We start from the raw sequence: 14,265 nt of genomic DNA, 5'->3' as shown, positions 1-14,265 counted from the left end.
CCTTTTTGAACGTAGACTCTCTTGGACAAAGTGTATAGATTCATACAGCCTTCAAAAACAGAGAGGGTATAAATATACACCGGTAAATAGCACATAACAATAATTGTTCTGTGCTATTTGCCTGTGTATATTAATACCCTTAAGCATTTAATTAGTACCATACAAAAGAGAAGGCAAAACCGGTATGCGTTAGTCCACAGTAGGCTTTATATAAGAGGTAATTAGTGGAACTGATTTAATTTAACTAAATTGAAAGAAGAAATTGATTTTCCGTTACTCCACATTCAAATCTGAAAAGATACAATCAAGCAAAAAGAAGGAATCATTTTAGCGGTGTGCTTCTTGTTTCAACGTATTGCTATTATTATCTCCATCTGGCAAATGGAAACTATGGGTTCAGTTGAACAAAAATAATGAGTAATAATAATAATACAAATTAATAATCAAAACACAAATCACTAGGGCACATAAAATTGTCTGACAATGAGAATGGAGCAACTCCTGGAAATTACACAGACGGGGAATAATCTGGACACTCCGCACGCTGCCATGTCGCCGTGGAAACATGTCCATGCTACCAGCCTTCCAGCAGCCAAGCTTGAGGCAGACAGGAGTAGACGATGAGGTCACCACTGCTGTAATTGGGCCTCTGGGCTGCACAACTAAAACATGGCATCAAAGGTCCGGAATGGGTGTCAATGGGAAATTGAGTCCTCGACCAGAGAGGGCCGCTATCCACTGCTCCACAACTGTCCCGCCCCCCCTCCCGCCCCCCCTCCCGCTCCTACCTGGACATGGGCAGTATGGTCCGCTCCTCGTGGTAGTCGCTGTCACACTCGTTGATGTACTCCTTGAGCACGGTGAGCACGCGCACCATGCGGATCGCCTCCTGGCGCGCACAGTTGATGCTGTCCTTGTCCCCGTCCAACACACACAGCGTGTCGTAGGACGCCTTCAGCCGGTCGAAGCAGGACTGGATGAAATCCTCGTGGATCTCCACCTGTAGGGAGGGGCAGACACACACGATGAGGATTTGTGGACAGACATGGGCGAGATCGACCGCGGTCGGCGTGGAGTATTTTTATAGCGTTGACATCTGACTATATTATGATAAGGTGCGTGTATACGAGTGGTCTCGAGTGCGTCTAGGCAGGACCCAGTCCGGACTGAGTGGGGAATGAGCGGAGCCAACACCGTGAGTGTGCCGCAAATAGACGGACTCGGCGTCAACCCTGGGCCGACGATGTCATTTCCTTCACCTGATTGACTTGCAGTTTTGGTCCGAGGTTTGTGTAGATCTCCTTCATTAGGTCTATGGCTCGGCTGGCGATGTCATCACTTCCTTGAATAACCACCTTGGAGGAGGGAGGAAATAGAAGGAGAAATCAATTCGGCCGCCCGGTTCACCCCATCATGTACAGGAGACAGAGCTCGTTATACGCATGCGTGTGTGCGTCTGAGTCAGAGGCACTCGAGTCATGCAGAGCCATGACTTACTCCCAGCCTCATTAAGAGCCACTTAGAAGGGGAAAAGGGAACCAGTCTTAAAGCACCACTCAGGAGCCCAGCTTGTCCACTGACAACGCTTATATCTACAGAAAACAAGAAATGTCTTCCGAAAGAGAACGGCAAAGGAATTGACCAAGATACATTTTTTGAATAATTCATAACCGGTTGCCGCACTTGAATAGCTATTTAGGGCTAGTGGGTATTATTTGAAGGACTGGCGTGCAAAAATAAAGTATTTCCAAATTAAGAGTCTTGTTATCCATCAGGATAAAGCGATCAGTCTACAGAGTCATGCAGAATCATCATGACTCTGCATGACTGACTGTTTATCTCAGACAGGCGTCTCGTCATTCATTTGTTTACACTGGTTTTTCCAAATTCTTAACATTGGGAGGAAATGCTATTCCAGTGTCCCTAGCATTACATCAGACTATGACTAAGCAGCTCAACTGTAGCTCAGTTTACAGGTCGAGCGATCCAATGCAACTGATATCACTCCACAGTCACAGTGAGGCCTCCACAATGCTATTCCACTTGGGGTTGCTAATGACGTCAAACAGAACTAACACCGTATTGCAAGCCCACATTGGACATCATCACAGAACCTTTGGCTCCAAGGACGAATTAGACCACAACGCTTATCCAAACATCCTGTAAACGCTTCATGGCTCACCCTCCAGAGGTAGTCCAGCCCTATCAACTCCAGGTCGTCCATCATGTAGGCCCGGCGCTTGGCCACCAGCTTGCCCTCCCTGCAGTTGACGGCCTTGAAGAACCGCTCAAAGCACTTCATGCCGTTCTCCGTCAGCAGGGAGGGGTCCAGCTGCAGCACGTTGTTCTCAAAGAAGTCTTTGTTGATGTCTGGATCAAGGTCTGGCTCGTCCCCCATCAGCTTTGAATACCTGTTGGCATCGGGGCAGACCGTGAGCCTGTGAGAGGGATGATGTGAGGTGATGATGCTGTCGGGGGTTTGGGGGGGGGGGAATTGTGACATGAGTTGAAGGGGACACTACCATTTGAAGCAGGCTTCCCGGTCACAGAGGAACACGGCGTTCTCAGCCAGACATTTCCAGATTTGCTTGGCCTGGGGGGCACACAACCACAGCTGGCCGTCTTTCAACAGAAACCTGGAAGTGGAAGTAATAAAAAGTGAATTCAACATCCTTTAAAGGGGACATATTATACCACCAGGTGTGAGTGTGATTAGCCTTACAAGCCGTTTCGAAGATCGGCCCCATAAGACATCACTAGTGGGCGTGTCCAACTAGATCTGTGCTGGATAGATCAGTCTACCAGCCTACCCAGTGGACTGAAGTAAACGTTGCTCATCTATCCAGCACAGATCTAGGTAGTCACCCACTAGTGATGTCATATTGGGCCGATTTTCGAAACGGCCTGTAAGGCTAATCACTCACACCTGGTGGTATAATATGTCCCCTTTAACTTACAAATGCTGCCCTGACTGATAATACTTGCACTTTACCACTATTAATGCATTGCACACACATATTTATTCATATTTCATTAATAGAGAAGGAAGTGAACAAACCCACTGAAAGTTAAATAAGTGTTTCCTGTGAAATATGAACGTTATCGGTCATTTCACGACCCGCTTTGCTTTGACCCAGAGTTGATCCAACATCTACTGTAAAGAGAGGGGAGGGTGGAGGGGTACCTCAGGAAGTTGAGCCGCTCCTGTACTTCCTGGACGTGGCTGTAGCGACTCCCAGGCCTCACTGTCTGGGGGTCAAACTCGGCCTGTTCCGCTGCACATGGAAACCCAATACCATTAAGACACCGGAAAAAGCTGCCCCTGGTACAAATCAACCAAGCCATTAACGGTTGACTTGGAAATCGGGTCTAGACTCAGTGGATCAGGAGGCGTACCTTTGGAAAACTGCCTCATGGTCTCCATGTAGGCGGAGAGGTTTTCAGCCACCAGGGTGACCAAGGCATGGTTGTGCTGCAGCTGGTTGATCAGGTCGTGGCGGTAGAAAACATGGGGGCTCCTCTGCGTTTGACTGGAGGAAAAAATGAAATCTTTTTTAAAAGTACATAAATAACGTCGATCTCGATCAGTATGTTGTGGTAGACCAGTTTGAAGAGCCTAAAGTTAAAAAGGGATTTGTCTAGCGTTCTGGAGAGAATGTGAAGGAAGCTGTATGGAAAGTCTCGACAGACTCCGGAAACTACGGTTCATGAAAATCTGCCATGCCTCAGCCTCGCTGGAAATGTGATTAAAACGTCAGGGATGTCAATGGGTAAGGTTTGAAACAAAGTGGGGGTAATTGTTTTTCTGAACGTTCAATGGTTTTCTGTGCAAAATAATGTCGGATTTCAAATTTCGTCAAAATTACTTTTAATGTCATGTGATTATCGAGACAAAAATGAATGTTTATAGCCATCGTTACCAATCTAACGATCACATTGTAAACTTGGTGCTCTCGCGTACAAGGTGACTTTGTTTCACACAAGGAAAAGATATTAAAGTCTTCCATGCATTAGGAGAATAAAGAAGCATTACTCTACCTAAGGTTCTGTGGGGCTTCTCCGAACAGGCTACATATCTCTCTGATCTGCTTCAGGGCCGGTATCACCCATTTCTCGTTGGTGCGCAGCTCCTCTATGAAGCGGTCGATCCATTGGATCTTCTGCGTATCCCTGTCCTGCAAGAAACCATGAAAATGACATCGTCAGCATCCACCCTTCATTGAGGTTAAGAAGGAGCAGCCATCCCACATCAACAAAACAGACCCCAGGAGCCAACCTGTGGCCACTCGGTCACCAACCTGTGAGCAGCTATAGTCCAGTATCTTAATGTGCGCGCTAAGGGCCTGGTCCATGATGTCCACGGGCACGTCGTCGCTGTGGGCCAGGTTCCACAGCAGGTTGAGAACCTTGTGGGCCATCACCCCGTCTTTATCGTCCTCCGCCAGACGCCGGATCAGCTCAAGGAGCTTCTCCCGCTGCTTCTTGCTTGCGTTGGTCCAGCTTGCCTGCGGACCGGAGAATAAGAGAATTTCAGCCCAGAGGTCGAGGGGCAGGGGTGCAAGGTGGGCCTTGGACGACCGCACTGAGAAGAGGAAAAAGGCTTCGGGCTCACCTTAAAACAGTCAAAGAGGTGGTCGAGCTGCTCGGGAGAGAAATCCCATGCCAGCTTGGCGAGAAGATCATGGACGTTTTTCACTATGGCCTCGTGTTTGCCAGCCTGGGAGAGAGATGACAATACCAGAAGTTCTGAATATGGTGGCTTTAACGCTAGGTGAGGCTATTTGGAGAAACCTGTGGGTGAGATATAGATTTGTATAGCCTAATGGAAGACTCCGGTCATGCACAATGGATGCAGGGGCAGAGTGCGTGCAAGAAGCCAGGTAGGTAGGTAAACAGACGGCTACATTATGCAATCATTTTATTGGGCCCGAATAAAATGGTTTATTACAGGCCTGCAACAGGTCCCAGATACCAGATTTTCTTCAGGGTGCAAGGAGAATTTCAACAAATGTGACAGAAAAAGCTTCTAAAATAAATTGCTGTCCTATTTTTAAGTCGATTACTAGAAAGCAAAAGATGAATACAGTATATATATATATATACACATTGGGTTGTAAGTTTCAGAATTACCTGTGCAGCCCAGATATTGTCTAGATCCTGCATGGTAAGTGCTTTCTCCTTGATGACGAAGCGCAGGATTTTCTCCAGTTTCTCAACATATTGTGGCTGGTGCAGGCTGTCCCTGAGCACAATCGACAGGATATGGTTTTGCTGGATCCACTCCTGCAATTAGACCACAGGGGGAGGAAAGTCGCGTCACCAATGAGAAACGGAGGAGATAACCGTGGCTCAGGAAAAAGGTCATCCCGACGATGGACTCACAGCCATGCGCTCCGCAGTCAACCACTCCTCTTCCTCTGGGTTATGCCGGTGGGTGTAGTAGGAGACACTGGAGATCACCTTGTTCACCTCATTTAGTGCATTCATTTTGCCGTTAAAAGAGGAAATTTGCAATAACCTAGCGGTGGCAAAGACAAAACAGGATACAGTTTAGCAAACGTGTGTAGTGGATGCCATGACTTTCATCCGGTGCAAACTTAAAAACTAGCTTAGCAAATTACAAGAAAATATGTAGAAAAATTAGAGCAAAAACCTCTATTAAGTGTAGAGACGTTTGACTGTACACGTGGGTGCTTGTTACTCACCTAAGAATCATTTTTAACCTAAAAATCTCTAAATTCTTCACCGTCTCCTCCTGCCCTGGGACACGAGATGCCAGGTTCTTCAGGGACTTGATTATCATGGACAGTGCATCGTTTTTGGCTTCATTCTTGGCCTCTTTTTTTAGCTCTTCATCGGTCAGGTTCTCCAGAAACTGGGGGACCATCTCAATGACTGGGAGGAAGTACTTCTTCACTGTGTGCAATGTGAGGAACTCGTAACACTGGCCAAAAGGCCTGGAAGGGTGGAGAACGTAAAGAAAAAAAAAGCGTTAAGATGGAAATAGCAAAGACAAAGCACATCGGCCCCCTTGGGTGAAAGTGTTCGCTGGTGCATTAAAAGGTTGTCCAGCTTTACGCCTATAATGGGCTCACTTGATAAGTGCAGCGATGATCTGGACGTTCAGTGCTTGGCCACTCATGAAGCGATCGTGCAGCATTTGGAACCCGTTTAACGTGCCAAATTTGTTTATTAGGTCCACCAACCAGCCCTGAGGAGGACATAGAAAAGGATAAAAACAACATGCTTAAAAAGGCAAAACAGGACAGATCAAATTGCAGTTTGCCAAACCTTTTGAGCCAAGTTTGAACGCAAGTTTGAGCTTTAATTATGCTTTCAACTTTATTTATTATTCTACAGTCCAGATAGAGTATTTCCTGTTATAAGGCAGTCAATTTCACAATAGATTAAAGCATAAATATTTCAGTTACATAGGTCCAGGTTTGTATTAACAGCTTGCACTTGATTATTTAAAAAAACATTCTAAACCAGAAGGGAAATGCAGGAACAGAACTTAAACCAGAAAGGAAATGCAGAAATAGATCCCATGATCTCTGGGGTTCTTGGCAATATCATATGATTTGGGTGAATTTTCTGCAACCTCTTAGAACATGAGCTTTTGATGGTTTGCACTTAAAAATCGTACTGCCTGTCTAAACCCCTTCCAGGACTGATGAACAGAAAACATTGTTCCTCCTACATGATTGCCTAAGCATGCAAGTAAATCAAAATAAATCAAATGGTGATTAGCAGAATCTGACTCAGATCAATTTCCAGGAGTCTAGTTGTATTCCTGGAAGCTTGCCTGTATTTGTTGGATAAACAATTGTAAAATCTGCTTGTATTCGAGGTCTTAATGTGGTCCGGATAATGCCTTAGTTGATACCAGTTTATCTATCTATCTTAATATCTATCTATCTAGAGATTTTATTAGTGAAGTACTTATCTCTGTACAAAAGAGCTCTGGCTCTCCTAATTAGCTCAGGAGGGTGTACATGCATGAGATCCAGCAACATTAAAAGAGCTCAGACTGCATGCTGAACGGTCCCAAACCTACGTGCGTATGTAGGTTTAGGTTTACAATAGGCGAAATCCCCATCGATTTCACCTATTGTAGAGTAAAATCAACCTATTGTAGAGTAGTATAAACCTATTCTCACGGAATGAGCATCATTTAAAAAGTTATTATAATGTGGTGATGTAGGGCCAATAGAAAATCTAGATTTGGTTAAAATACACAAATAAGAAGGAATAATAGTGAACATAATATTAGTCATGCAGCAGAGAAGAGCTAGGCCCTGTGTGCCATTAGAGGCAGACAGGCAGCACTGCAGCACAGTGACCTCCAGGCCCACGCTTTATACCGCAGACTTGGTTCCCTTGCAACATTTCCTTCACACTTACTCATTTAGCATTCTGACACAAGCCCAAAGTGTTTGTTTTGTCAACTTCGAATAGAGCTTTATGTTTTCCCACCATAAATCCAGAGCACAAAGCCGTTCTCTTTGTATTCATGGGGGCAAGGCCAATCCAACGCCCGACTCAGAATGGATGCAGCCGAGAATAAGTCACGCCAGTGCACTTTAAAGAAAGACTTCGACCCCTTTTATCAAAACTGTTACGATTGCAAAAATAATGTAAAGTTGTGACATGCAGCATTTTCAGAAGCATATAATCATTTTACTTATGCATTATTTAATTCTGTGCGCGATTAAATAAGACCTCAGCTAGGAAGACTAGTCTAGTCTAAAGGACTAGTCTAAAGGAATTGTTACTTCGGTCATATTTGAAGAGAAAAAGGATCATACATGGATGTGTTCCGATTCTTCAGGATTCGATTTGCGAACGGTCAAGGCATTCAAATTCCCTTTACACATAACATTATTCTAACATTGACTTTAAAAGATGAACAGTCCTTCGCTTTTTTAAGGAAATGTAAATATAACCATAATTAAATAGGACTAAAGCAGATACAAGTCAATATAAATTCATGTAAATGCATATAAAACCCATACACTTAAAAACGGAACGTTAAAATCAAATGTAATCAAACACATTGATCACCATTATTTCAGCTTTCACTTCAGCGGAACTGAAGTAAAGGTGAGCAAGGGTCTACTCTGAGGAGCGTGGCTCACCATGGGTGACTCCAGGTCTGGTGTGTTAAGGGGGCTTACCTCGGGTGGGAGAGGGTTAAAGAGGTGGCTTACCTCGGGTGAATGGGGGTCTGAGGGGTCTCGCGGGTGGCTTACCTTGGGGGAGCGAGGGTCTGGAGGGCGGGCGAATAGCTCATCGTCGGCCAGCTGGGCCCCGGCGGGAACGGTCTCCGAGGGCCGCGTGCCGTTGTAGATGTGGAACTTGCAGTGGGGGTTGGTGGCCATGGCCAGCAGCTCAAGTAGAGGGAACCAGTCCTGAGAGAGCTTGGCCACACACAGCTCCACCAGCCGGTGTGTGTTGTTGATGATACACCTCTGTGAAGAGGAGGCGGAACGGTTCAATATCGCACAAAACAGCCTCTACAAAAGTCACCCCATGGGGCATTAAGCCACTACTTGAATGCATACAGCCATTTATTCATCATTGCACTAGTAATGCCCTAGGGTTTTCGGCAGCTGTGATAATAAACGATGAGACACGCGTCTTGTGTCTATATGCGCAGTGTATGTTTTTAGTGCGCGTCTCGGTTTGACTGAAAAGGTAGATCTCATTCATCTATATCCTCGAGTCAACAGCCAACCTTCATTTGTGACATAAAAACAGCATTGATCGCCCCGGGATATGCAGTCTGATTTCATCCCTTTAGATATGCTCACCGAAAACCTGAGTTGTAAGATAAATGCTTGGCCCCCATAATGTTTATATACATCAGTAGAGGTACAAATGAAAGCGTAGGAGGTGTGTCTTTTTCCGACCTTAATGGACGAGGGTACGAAATGGTGGTGTTTTCTGTAAATACTGGTGAAGGAAACATGATGCACAAAAAGCCTATACGTTTTCACTTCACAGGAAAGGATTTTTCTTCAAGGGAATGCATCATCCCTTACAGCCCACATAATCAGAATTACGTGGGCGGTTTTTCTGGTTCTTGGTGCCATGCCCAAACACAAGTTCCTTAAAGGGGCAATTCGAAGACATTTCAAAAAATGTCAGTTCAGTTTAACTATCTATCGCCGATAGAGGTAACAATGCTAATTGAGCCTAAGGACTACTAACAAATGCCCTTTCATTTGCAGTTTCGCAATTTCCGAGATGACCAATTTAAAGCATTGATCTTAAGTTGACTTACGTGAATCTCAAACTTCCATCCACTGACTGCCTCATCTGTCAAGATCTTAGTGAAGGAGATGGTGAGACCATCTCGGAAAAACCTCTGGCACGCTTCACACTTGACATCCAGTCCTGCAAAGAAGTGGAAAAATAAAACAAAAGATCGTAATCGTTCTCAGAGGTTTGAGGGAAACACATTAGGCGGAAATTTATATGATGAATAAACCGATACTGTCGTAATTATGGAATTTTATCAACACTACATCCTTGATATATTTATGGTTTACGGACAAAATGGGGGGCTGGGGTTGGGTCAGGGTTCCAAACCCAGGCTTAGAACCCCGATGGTTGAAATCTTGAAGACCACTTTTACAGTTTCTAACCCCAACACATTGACCAACGTGCACACCACGTGATTTAAACCCTTCAATGTTTATCTGCCAGGAAACAGTCTCCTCTTCTTCCCCACATACCTTTTTTACTAAGATCTATAGCAGCTTCTAGGAGGACTTCCAACTCTCCCTTTGGCAAAACTGGAACCACCCATCGAGGCCTGCGGGGGAAAAACAGCCACCATGTTGGGCCAGAGAGTGCCAAGACAGCTTCATGCAAAAGACAGTTGCTGGGGTCGTCAACCTTTCCAGCGGTCTGATGGAATGATGCTGCGTTGCTCACCTGTTGATCATATCATCCAGCTTGGCAAGGTCAGTGTGAGGGAAGGCTGGCTCCTCCTCTTCCAGCTGAGGAGGTCCGTCCCCCTGACCGGGCTCATCTGGTGGGCTCACTGGAGAGTTCTCATTGGACGAGTTGGGGGATGAGGCCTGTAACAATCACAAAGTTCAAAAAAGTCAGTACACGCAACACAACGCACCATTTCCAGAATCCAAACTAGATTTCAGAAAATTCTTCCAAGTACACAGTAACATTTAGTAGTAGGGCCTTGACTCCGAAATTCGTTATTCGAATATCAGAAAATAAATCAAAATTCAAACGAATATTAGGCAGCCCTTAATATTCAAACCTGTTATGGGCAGGCCAAGAGGGAGAGACGTCGGAGAACCCGACGCAGTCTATTCATAATATTGTAACGACCACGGAAGAGGCAGTGAATTAAGTATTGATTAGACAGCGATTTATTAGAAACCTAATAAACCGTTGGAACACGCAAGACCGGTAACCATAGCAACGCGGTAAACAAACCTCGCGAAGCCCAATCCAGGTCTTACTGAAGGCATTTAATGGTCAAAATATTATTAATAAATATTAATTAATATTAATAAATATAATATTAATAAACAAACAAACTTCGAATATGATTTTTGGGCAAAAGTCAAAGCCCTATTTAGTAGTAGTAGTGTTTAACTGCGTCCAACAAAAACATGGCAATGAAAAAAAGAAATATGATCGGAGATTGTGTTCCTAGCTTTGGCTGCTGAATTACTTTTGTTTTCACTGTTCAATCCCTCGGGTGGTCCTTTGAGCGAGTATAAATGCGGTGCTTTTTAAAATGCAGACTTACTTATCAATAGTTCCCCTAATGGAACGAAGAAAAGAAAGTGTGGGGGGGTATGAGGAAGCAGGGGGAAGAAAGAGACAAACGCGTGTCTGTGTGCGTGTGCGTCTCCGACGGAGGGGCAGCGAGTCTTCCCTTGAGCCCGCTCCCCTGACTTAATGACTGCATTTGAGCAACGATGGCAACGTTAGCAGCTGTATGAGGGAGCTAGAGGGAGAGCGCTGCACAACTTGTCAAATGTGGGGGTGTGTACAGAAGGCTCCTTCTGCTTGGCTGACCTACATAGGCAGCTTGCCTCTCACGTCTCGACACTGCTCATCTCCAACCAACAGAGACCTGCACACACGCACACACGCGCAGCGAAACGCGCACCCTCACGCACCAAAACACACTTGCAGCACACCAACATACACATACCACATACACACACCAAAACAGAAACACACACCAAAACACTTGGGCACACACACTATCGCTCAGGAGGATCTGTTCATTGATGCTTTGGATTTAGTCTGCCTTACCCTCTGGTTGGGCATCATTGTGTGTGTGCTTATGTGTGAGCGTTAACTGAAGAGGGGCAGAAAAGAAGTATGCTGCAGTGTCTGCGCTCTAGCAAAGGGAGACTTAAAGGGAGACACACGGCTTCCCACTCTTCTGGTCGCAGGTCAATTCCATTTCAATACGTCAGTGGCTGCAATGGTGCCAATAGCATTGTTCTGTGGCCATTTATGCAGCACCATTGTAATTCAAACACACGTACAACAGGAAGATAAGAGCGAGATGAAGAGTCATAGGCAGAGGAGGTTTAAAAACAAGTGTGTGACACTGGGTATGAAGGAGGAAAGGGGGTCTGGAGTGCAGAGTGGGAGTAATGAGGAACAAGAAGAAGGTGAGAATGCAAAAAAGAAGGCGCGTGTCAGGTGCCAAGTGTTGGGTATTGCCGGGCAATAGCCATCACTGACCCATGTTTGCCACGGTTTTCCCCTCCGATTTCCGATTTGGACTGCGTGTTAGCAGAGGTGGTGGGGATATAGGGAACAAGGGCCTTTTACATTGCAGAGGCAATTTGCTCAATGCACACCCGTAACCTCAAATGATCAAATAAACGCGATTGCAAAAGAGGTCCATCGGATGCAATGTAAAAGGAGGGGGAAAGTAGGAGATGGATGAAGCAGCTTTCAGGAGAATACACAAGAGATTTTATTAGTGAAGTACTTATCTCTGTACAAAAGAGCTCTGGCTCCCCTAATTAGCTGAAAAACGTTCATGGAACGCTGCAGGAGGATGTACATGCATGAGATCCAGCAACATTAAAAGAGCTCAGACTGCGTGCTGAATTGTCCCAAACCTACATGTAGGTTTAGGTTTACAATGGGTGAAACCGATTTCACCTATTGTAGAGTAAAATCAACCTATTGTAGAGTAGTATAAACCTATTCTCACGGAATGAGCATCATTTAAAAAGTTATTATAATGTGGTGATGTAGGGCCAAGAGATGTTTAATGATTGGCTTTGCATTTCAAGGTCAGCGGTGACGTGGGTCAAATTTGAATTTAGTTTTACTTCCCCAGTGAGATAATCTCTTACTTGCCATCACAGTGGAGGCTAATATATCACCAACTTCTCGAGGAAGGGTGGTACACACACATAATGGTTCACTCTCTGCAACAGTCCCGTCATTGCAATGTAAATGTTGCTCAAGTTTGTGCATTCTGCTCAAGAATATATTAGAAAAGTTAAATTGATGCAGCGACAGCCACTGCTGAAATACACAACCATTATTTGAGCAAACCATCAACTTTTGTCGAGAAAAGTAAAATAAAGTTGTTGAATAAAACCAACTGTTCCCGACGTATGTCAATGCATCATTACCGCCACACACTGACGATGATGCATTGAAATGAAATGATGACACCCAACCGCCACCCCCCCCCCCCCCCACCCCCACCCGAGTACTGGTGCAGCGAAGCAGACCTGGTTCTGTGGTAGCGGAGGCTGACTCTGAGCGTCGGGCGCCTGGCCCTGGCCCTGACTGTCGTTGCCCCCCACCGGGGAGCCACGCGTGGTGGCCGTCATGCTCGCCACGGGGCAGATCTTGGCAATCTTGGCCTCTTATGGAGCGCTGGCCACGAGGGGAATCACAGCCGCCTCAGCTGTAGAGCAGAGGTATACGAGTCCGAACACGCAAGAGAGGGACACAAGCACCTGGAGGTCTGGATGGGCCGCTGAGACCATTGCATAACCTAGGGGGAAGAAGAGGGCAAAGGTCAGCAGGAGCAGCTTGCATGATCACACATTATAAATTGGAAAAAAAAAAGACTGTTGTAAGCATTATCCATAAAAGCAGGTGGGATTCTTGACCCCTTTCTCGATTCTTGACCAGGTCCTAGCTTTATTTCTCGTTATACACATCATTACCTTTGAGCAGGTCTAAGAGCGAGTTATATTAGTAAAACTGAGACAACACGCGCTGTAAAAAAAAAAAGACGATAAACCTGCTCTACCAACTCTGGATAGCTGAATCTGGGATGATTCCCTCAAATCAGCCGAGTACTTGGCAGTCTAGTTCAATTCCAGAATGATGATTGGTGAAACATGATGGAACCTGCTAATTCAGCACTAAAACCGGTCTGTCTTATCAACACTACATCATCCTAGACATATAAACAAGTATTATATTTACTAGCCCAAAATCTGTCCAGAGTTCATCATAGGCAGGTCATAACAAAAAAGATTAATATGCATGTTTTTTTTAAAGAATGTTAAATTAAAAGAAAAAAACAATATTATAATTTGTCATATTATTGTCAACTTTTGAAGTACCATAATATGTCAAATGTGATGTATGCACAAAGGTGCCATCAGCAACTTCTGGGACAAGAATCAGAACATGTATTTAATAACAAATTGCGAACAAATATGAGCATGGCTGAACTGTCATTCATCTGAGTAAATTTGGGGGGCCTTGCTGCCACACCAAATGAGTTTGCACTTTAATGGCTTCTTTATCGGATCACACATGGTAGAGAATGATAAAAACTTGGACACACTGTACAAGCCTTGCAGATATAGCAACTGCCTGTGTTTCGCTTTTGATTTACTTTCCAACCTGTATGTTTTTTATTCAATCCGTGGTCAGAGGCAGTGTTATGGTGATTGGATTGCTTATTTGCTTCCTGCATCACAAAAAAGTGAAGAAGAGAGCAAGATTTTGAAACTAAACAAACAAATAAGCACCCCTCCCTCTTTGCTCTCACTCGCCCTACATTGCTCCACCATTCAGATGTGTTACATTCACACACCTGTGATTGACAGGCCAGAGGGATCCTCAAAACTAAACATGGGAAGAGATGCCCTGATTGGTCCGAAATGAGCCAGTAGCATACTAAAATACAAATTGGCACATACAGAAAGGACACCCCAAAAAACATTATTATAACAAAGCCAGTCAGTCACCAAAAGCTAACGGCCTTTCTCTCATACA

The 14,265-nt window shown here is 44.9% G+C and overlaps 1 protein-coding gene across 1 annotated transcript in view; it reads right to left on the bottom strand.

The window, feature by feature from the left end:
• usp9 (ubiquitin specific peptidase 9) overlaps nucleotides 1-14,265 on the bottom strand; it is a 36,283-nt gene that overhangs the window by 18,808 nt on the left and 3,210 nt on the right. Inside the window, exons 2-19 of the mRNA XM_056580150.1 lie at nucleotides 12,756-13,024; nucleotides 9,943-10,088; nucleotides 9,741-9,820; nucleotides 9,287-9,399; nucleotides 8,253-8,471; nucleotides 6,096-6,211; nucleotides 5,706-5,957; nucleotides 5,383-5,518; nucleotides 5,131-5,283; nucleotides 4,613-4,717; nucleotides 4,299-4,505; nucleotides 4,039-4,175; nucleotides 3,397-3,530; nucleotides 3,185-3,275; nucleotides 2,523-2,636; nucleotides 2,183-2,411; nucleotides 1,260-1,355; nucleotides 789-1,000 (exon numbers count right to left, since the gene is read on the bottom strand). Coding sequence (XP_056436125.1) covers nucleotides 789-1,000; nucleotides 1,260-1,355; nucleotides 2,183-2,411; nucleotides 2,523-2,636; nucleotides 3,185-3,275; nucleotides 3,397-3,530; nucleotides 4,039-4,175; nucleotides 4,299-4,505; nucleotides 4,613-4,717; nucleotides 5,131-5,283; nucleotides 5,383-5,518; nucleotides 5,706-5,957; nucleotides 6,096-6,211; nucleotides 8,253-8,471; nucleotides 9,287-9,399; nucleotides 9,741-9,820; nucleotides 9,943-10,088; nucleotides 12,756-12,857 — 2,642 coding nt within the window. The 5' untranslated portion in view covers nucleotides 12,858-13,024. The remainder of the gene's footprint in view (nucleotides 1-788; nucleotides 1,001-1,259; nucleotides 1,356-2,182; nucleotides 2,412-2,522; nucleotides 2,637-3,184; nucleotides 3,276-3,396; nucleotides 3,531-4,038; nucleotides 4,176-4,298; nucleotides 4,506-4,612; nucleotides 4,718-5,130; nucleotides 5,284-5,382; nucleotides 5,519-5,705; nucleotides 5,958-6,095; nucleotides 6,212-8,252; nucleotides 8,472-9,286; nucleotides 9,400-9,740; nucleotides 9,821-9,942; nucleotides 10,089-12,755; nucleotides 13,025-14,265) is intronic.

This window comes from Gadus chalcogrammus, chromosome 20 (assembly GCF_026213295.1).
Source record: "Gadus chalcogrammus isolate NIFS_2021 chromosome 20, NIFS_Gcha_1.0, whole genome shotgun sequence".
Classification (NCBI taxonomy): domain Eukaryota; kingdom Metazoa; phylum Chordata; class Actinopteri; order Gadiformes; family Gadidae; genus Gadus; species Gadus chalcogrammus.
Note: the sequence above shows the minus strand (reverse complement) of the source record. Positions and strands in the feature narration are given on the sequence as shown.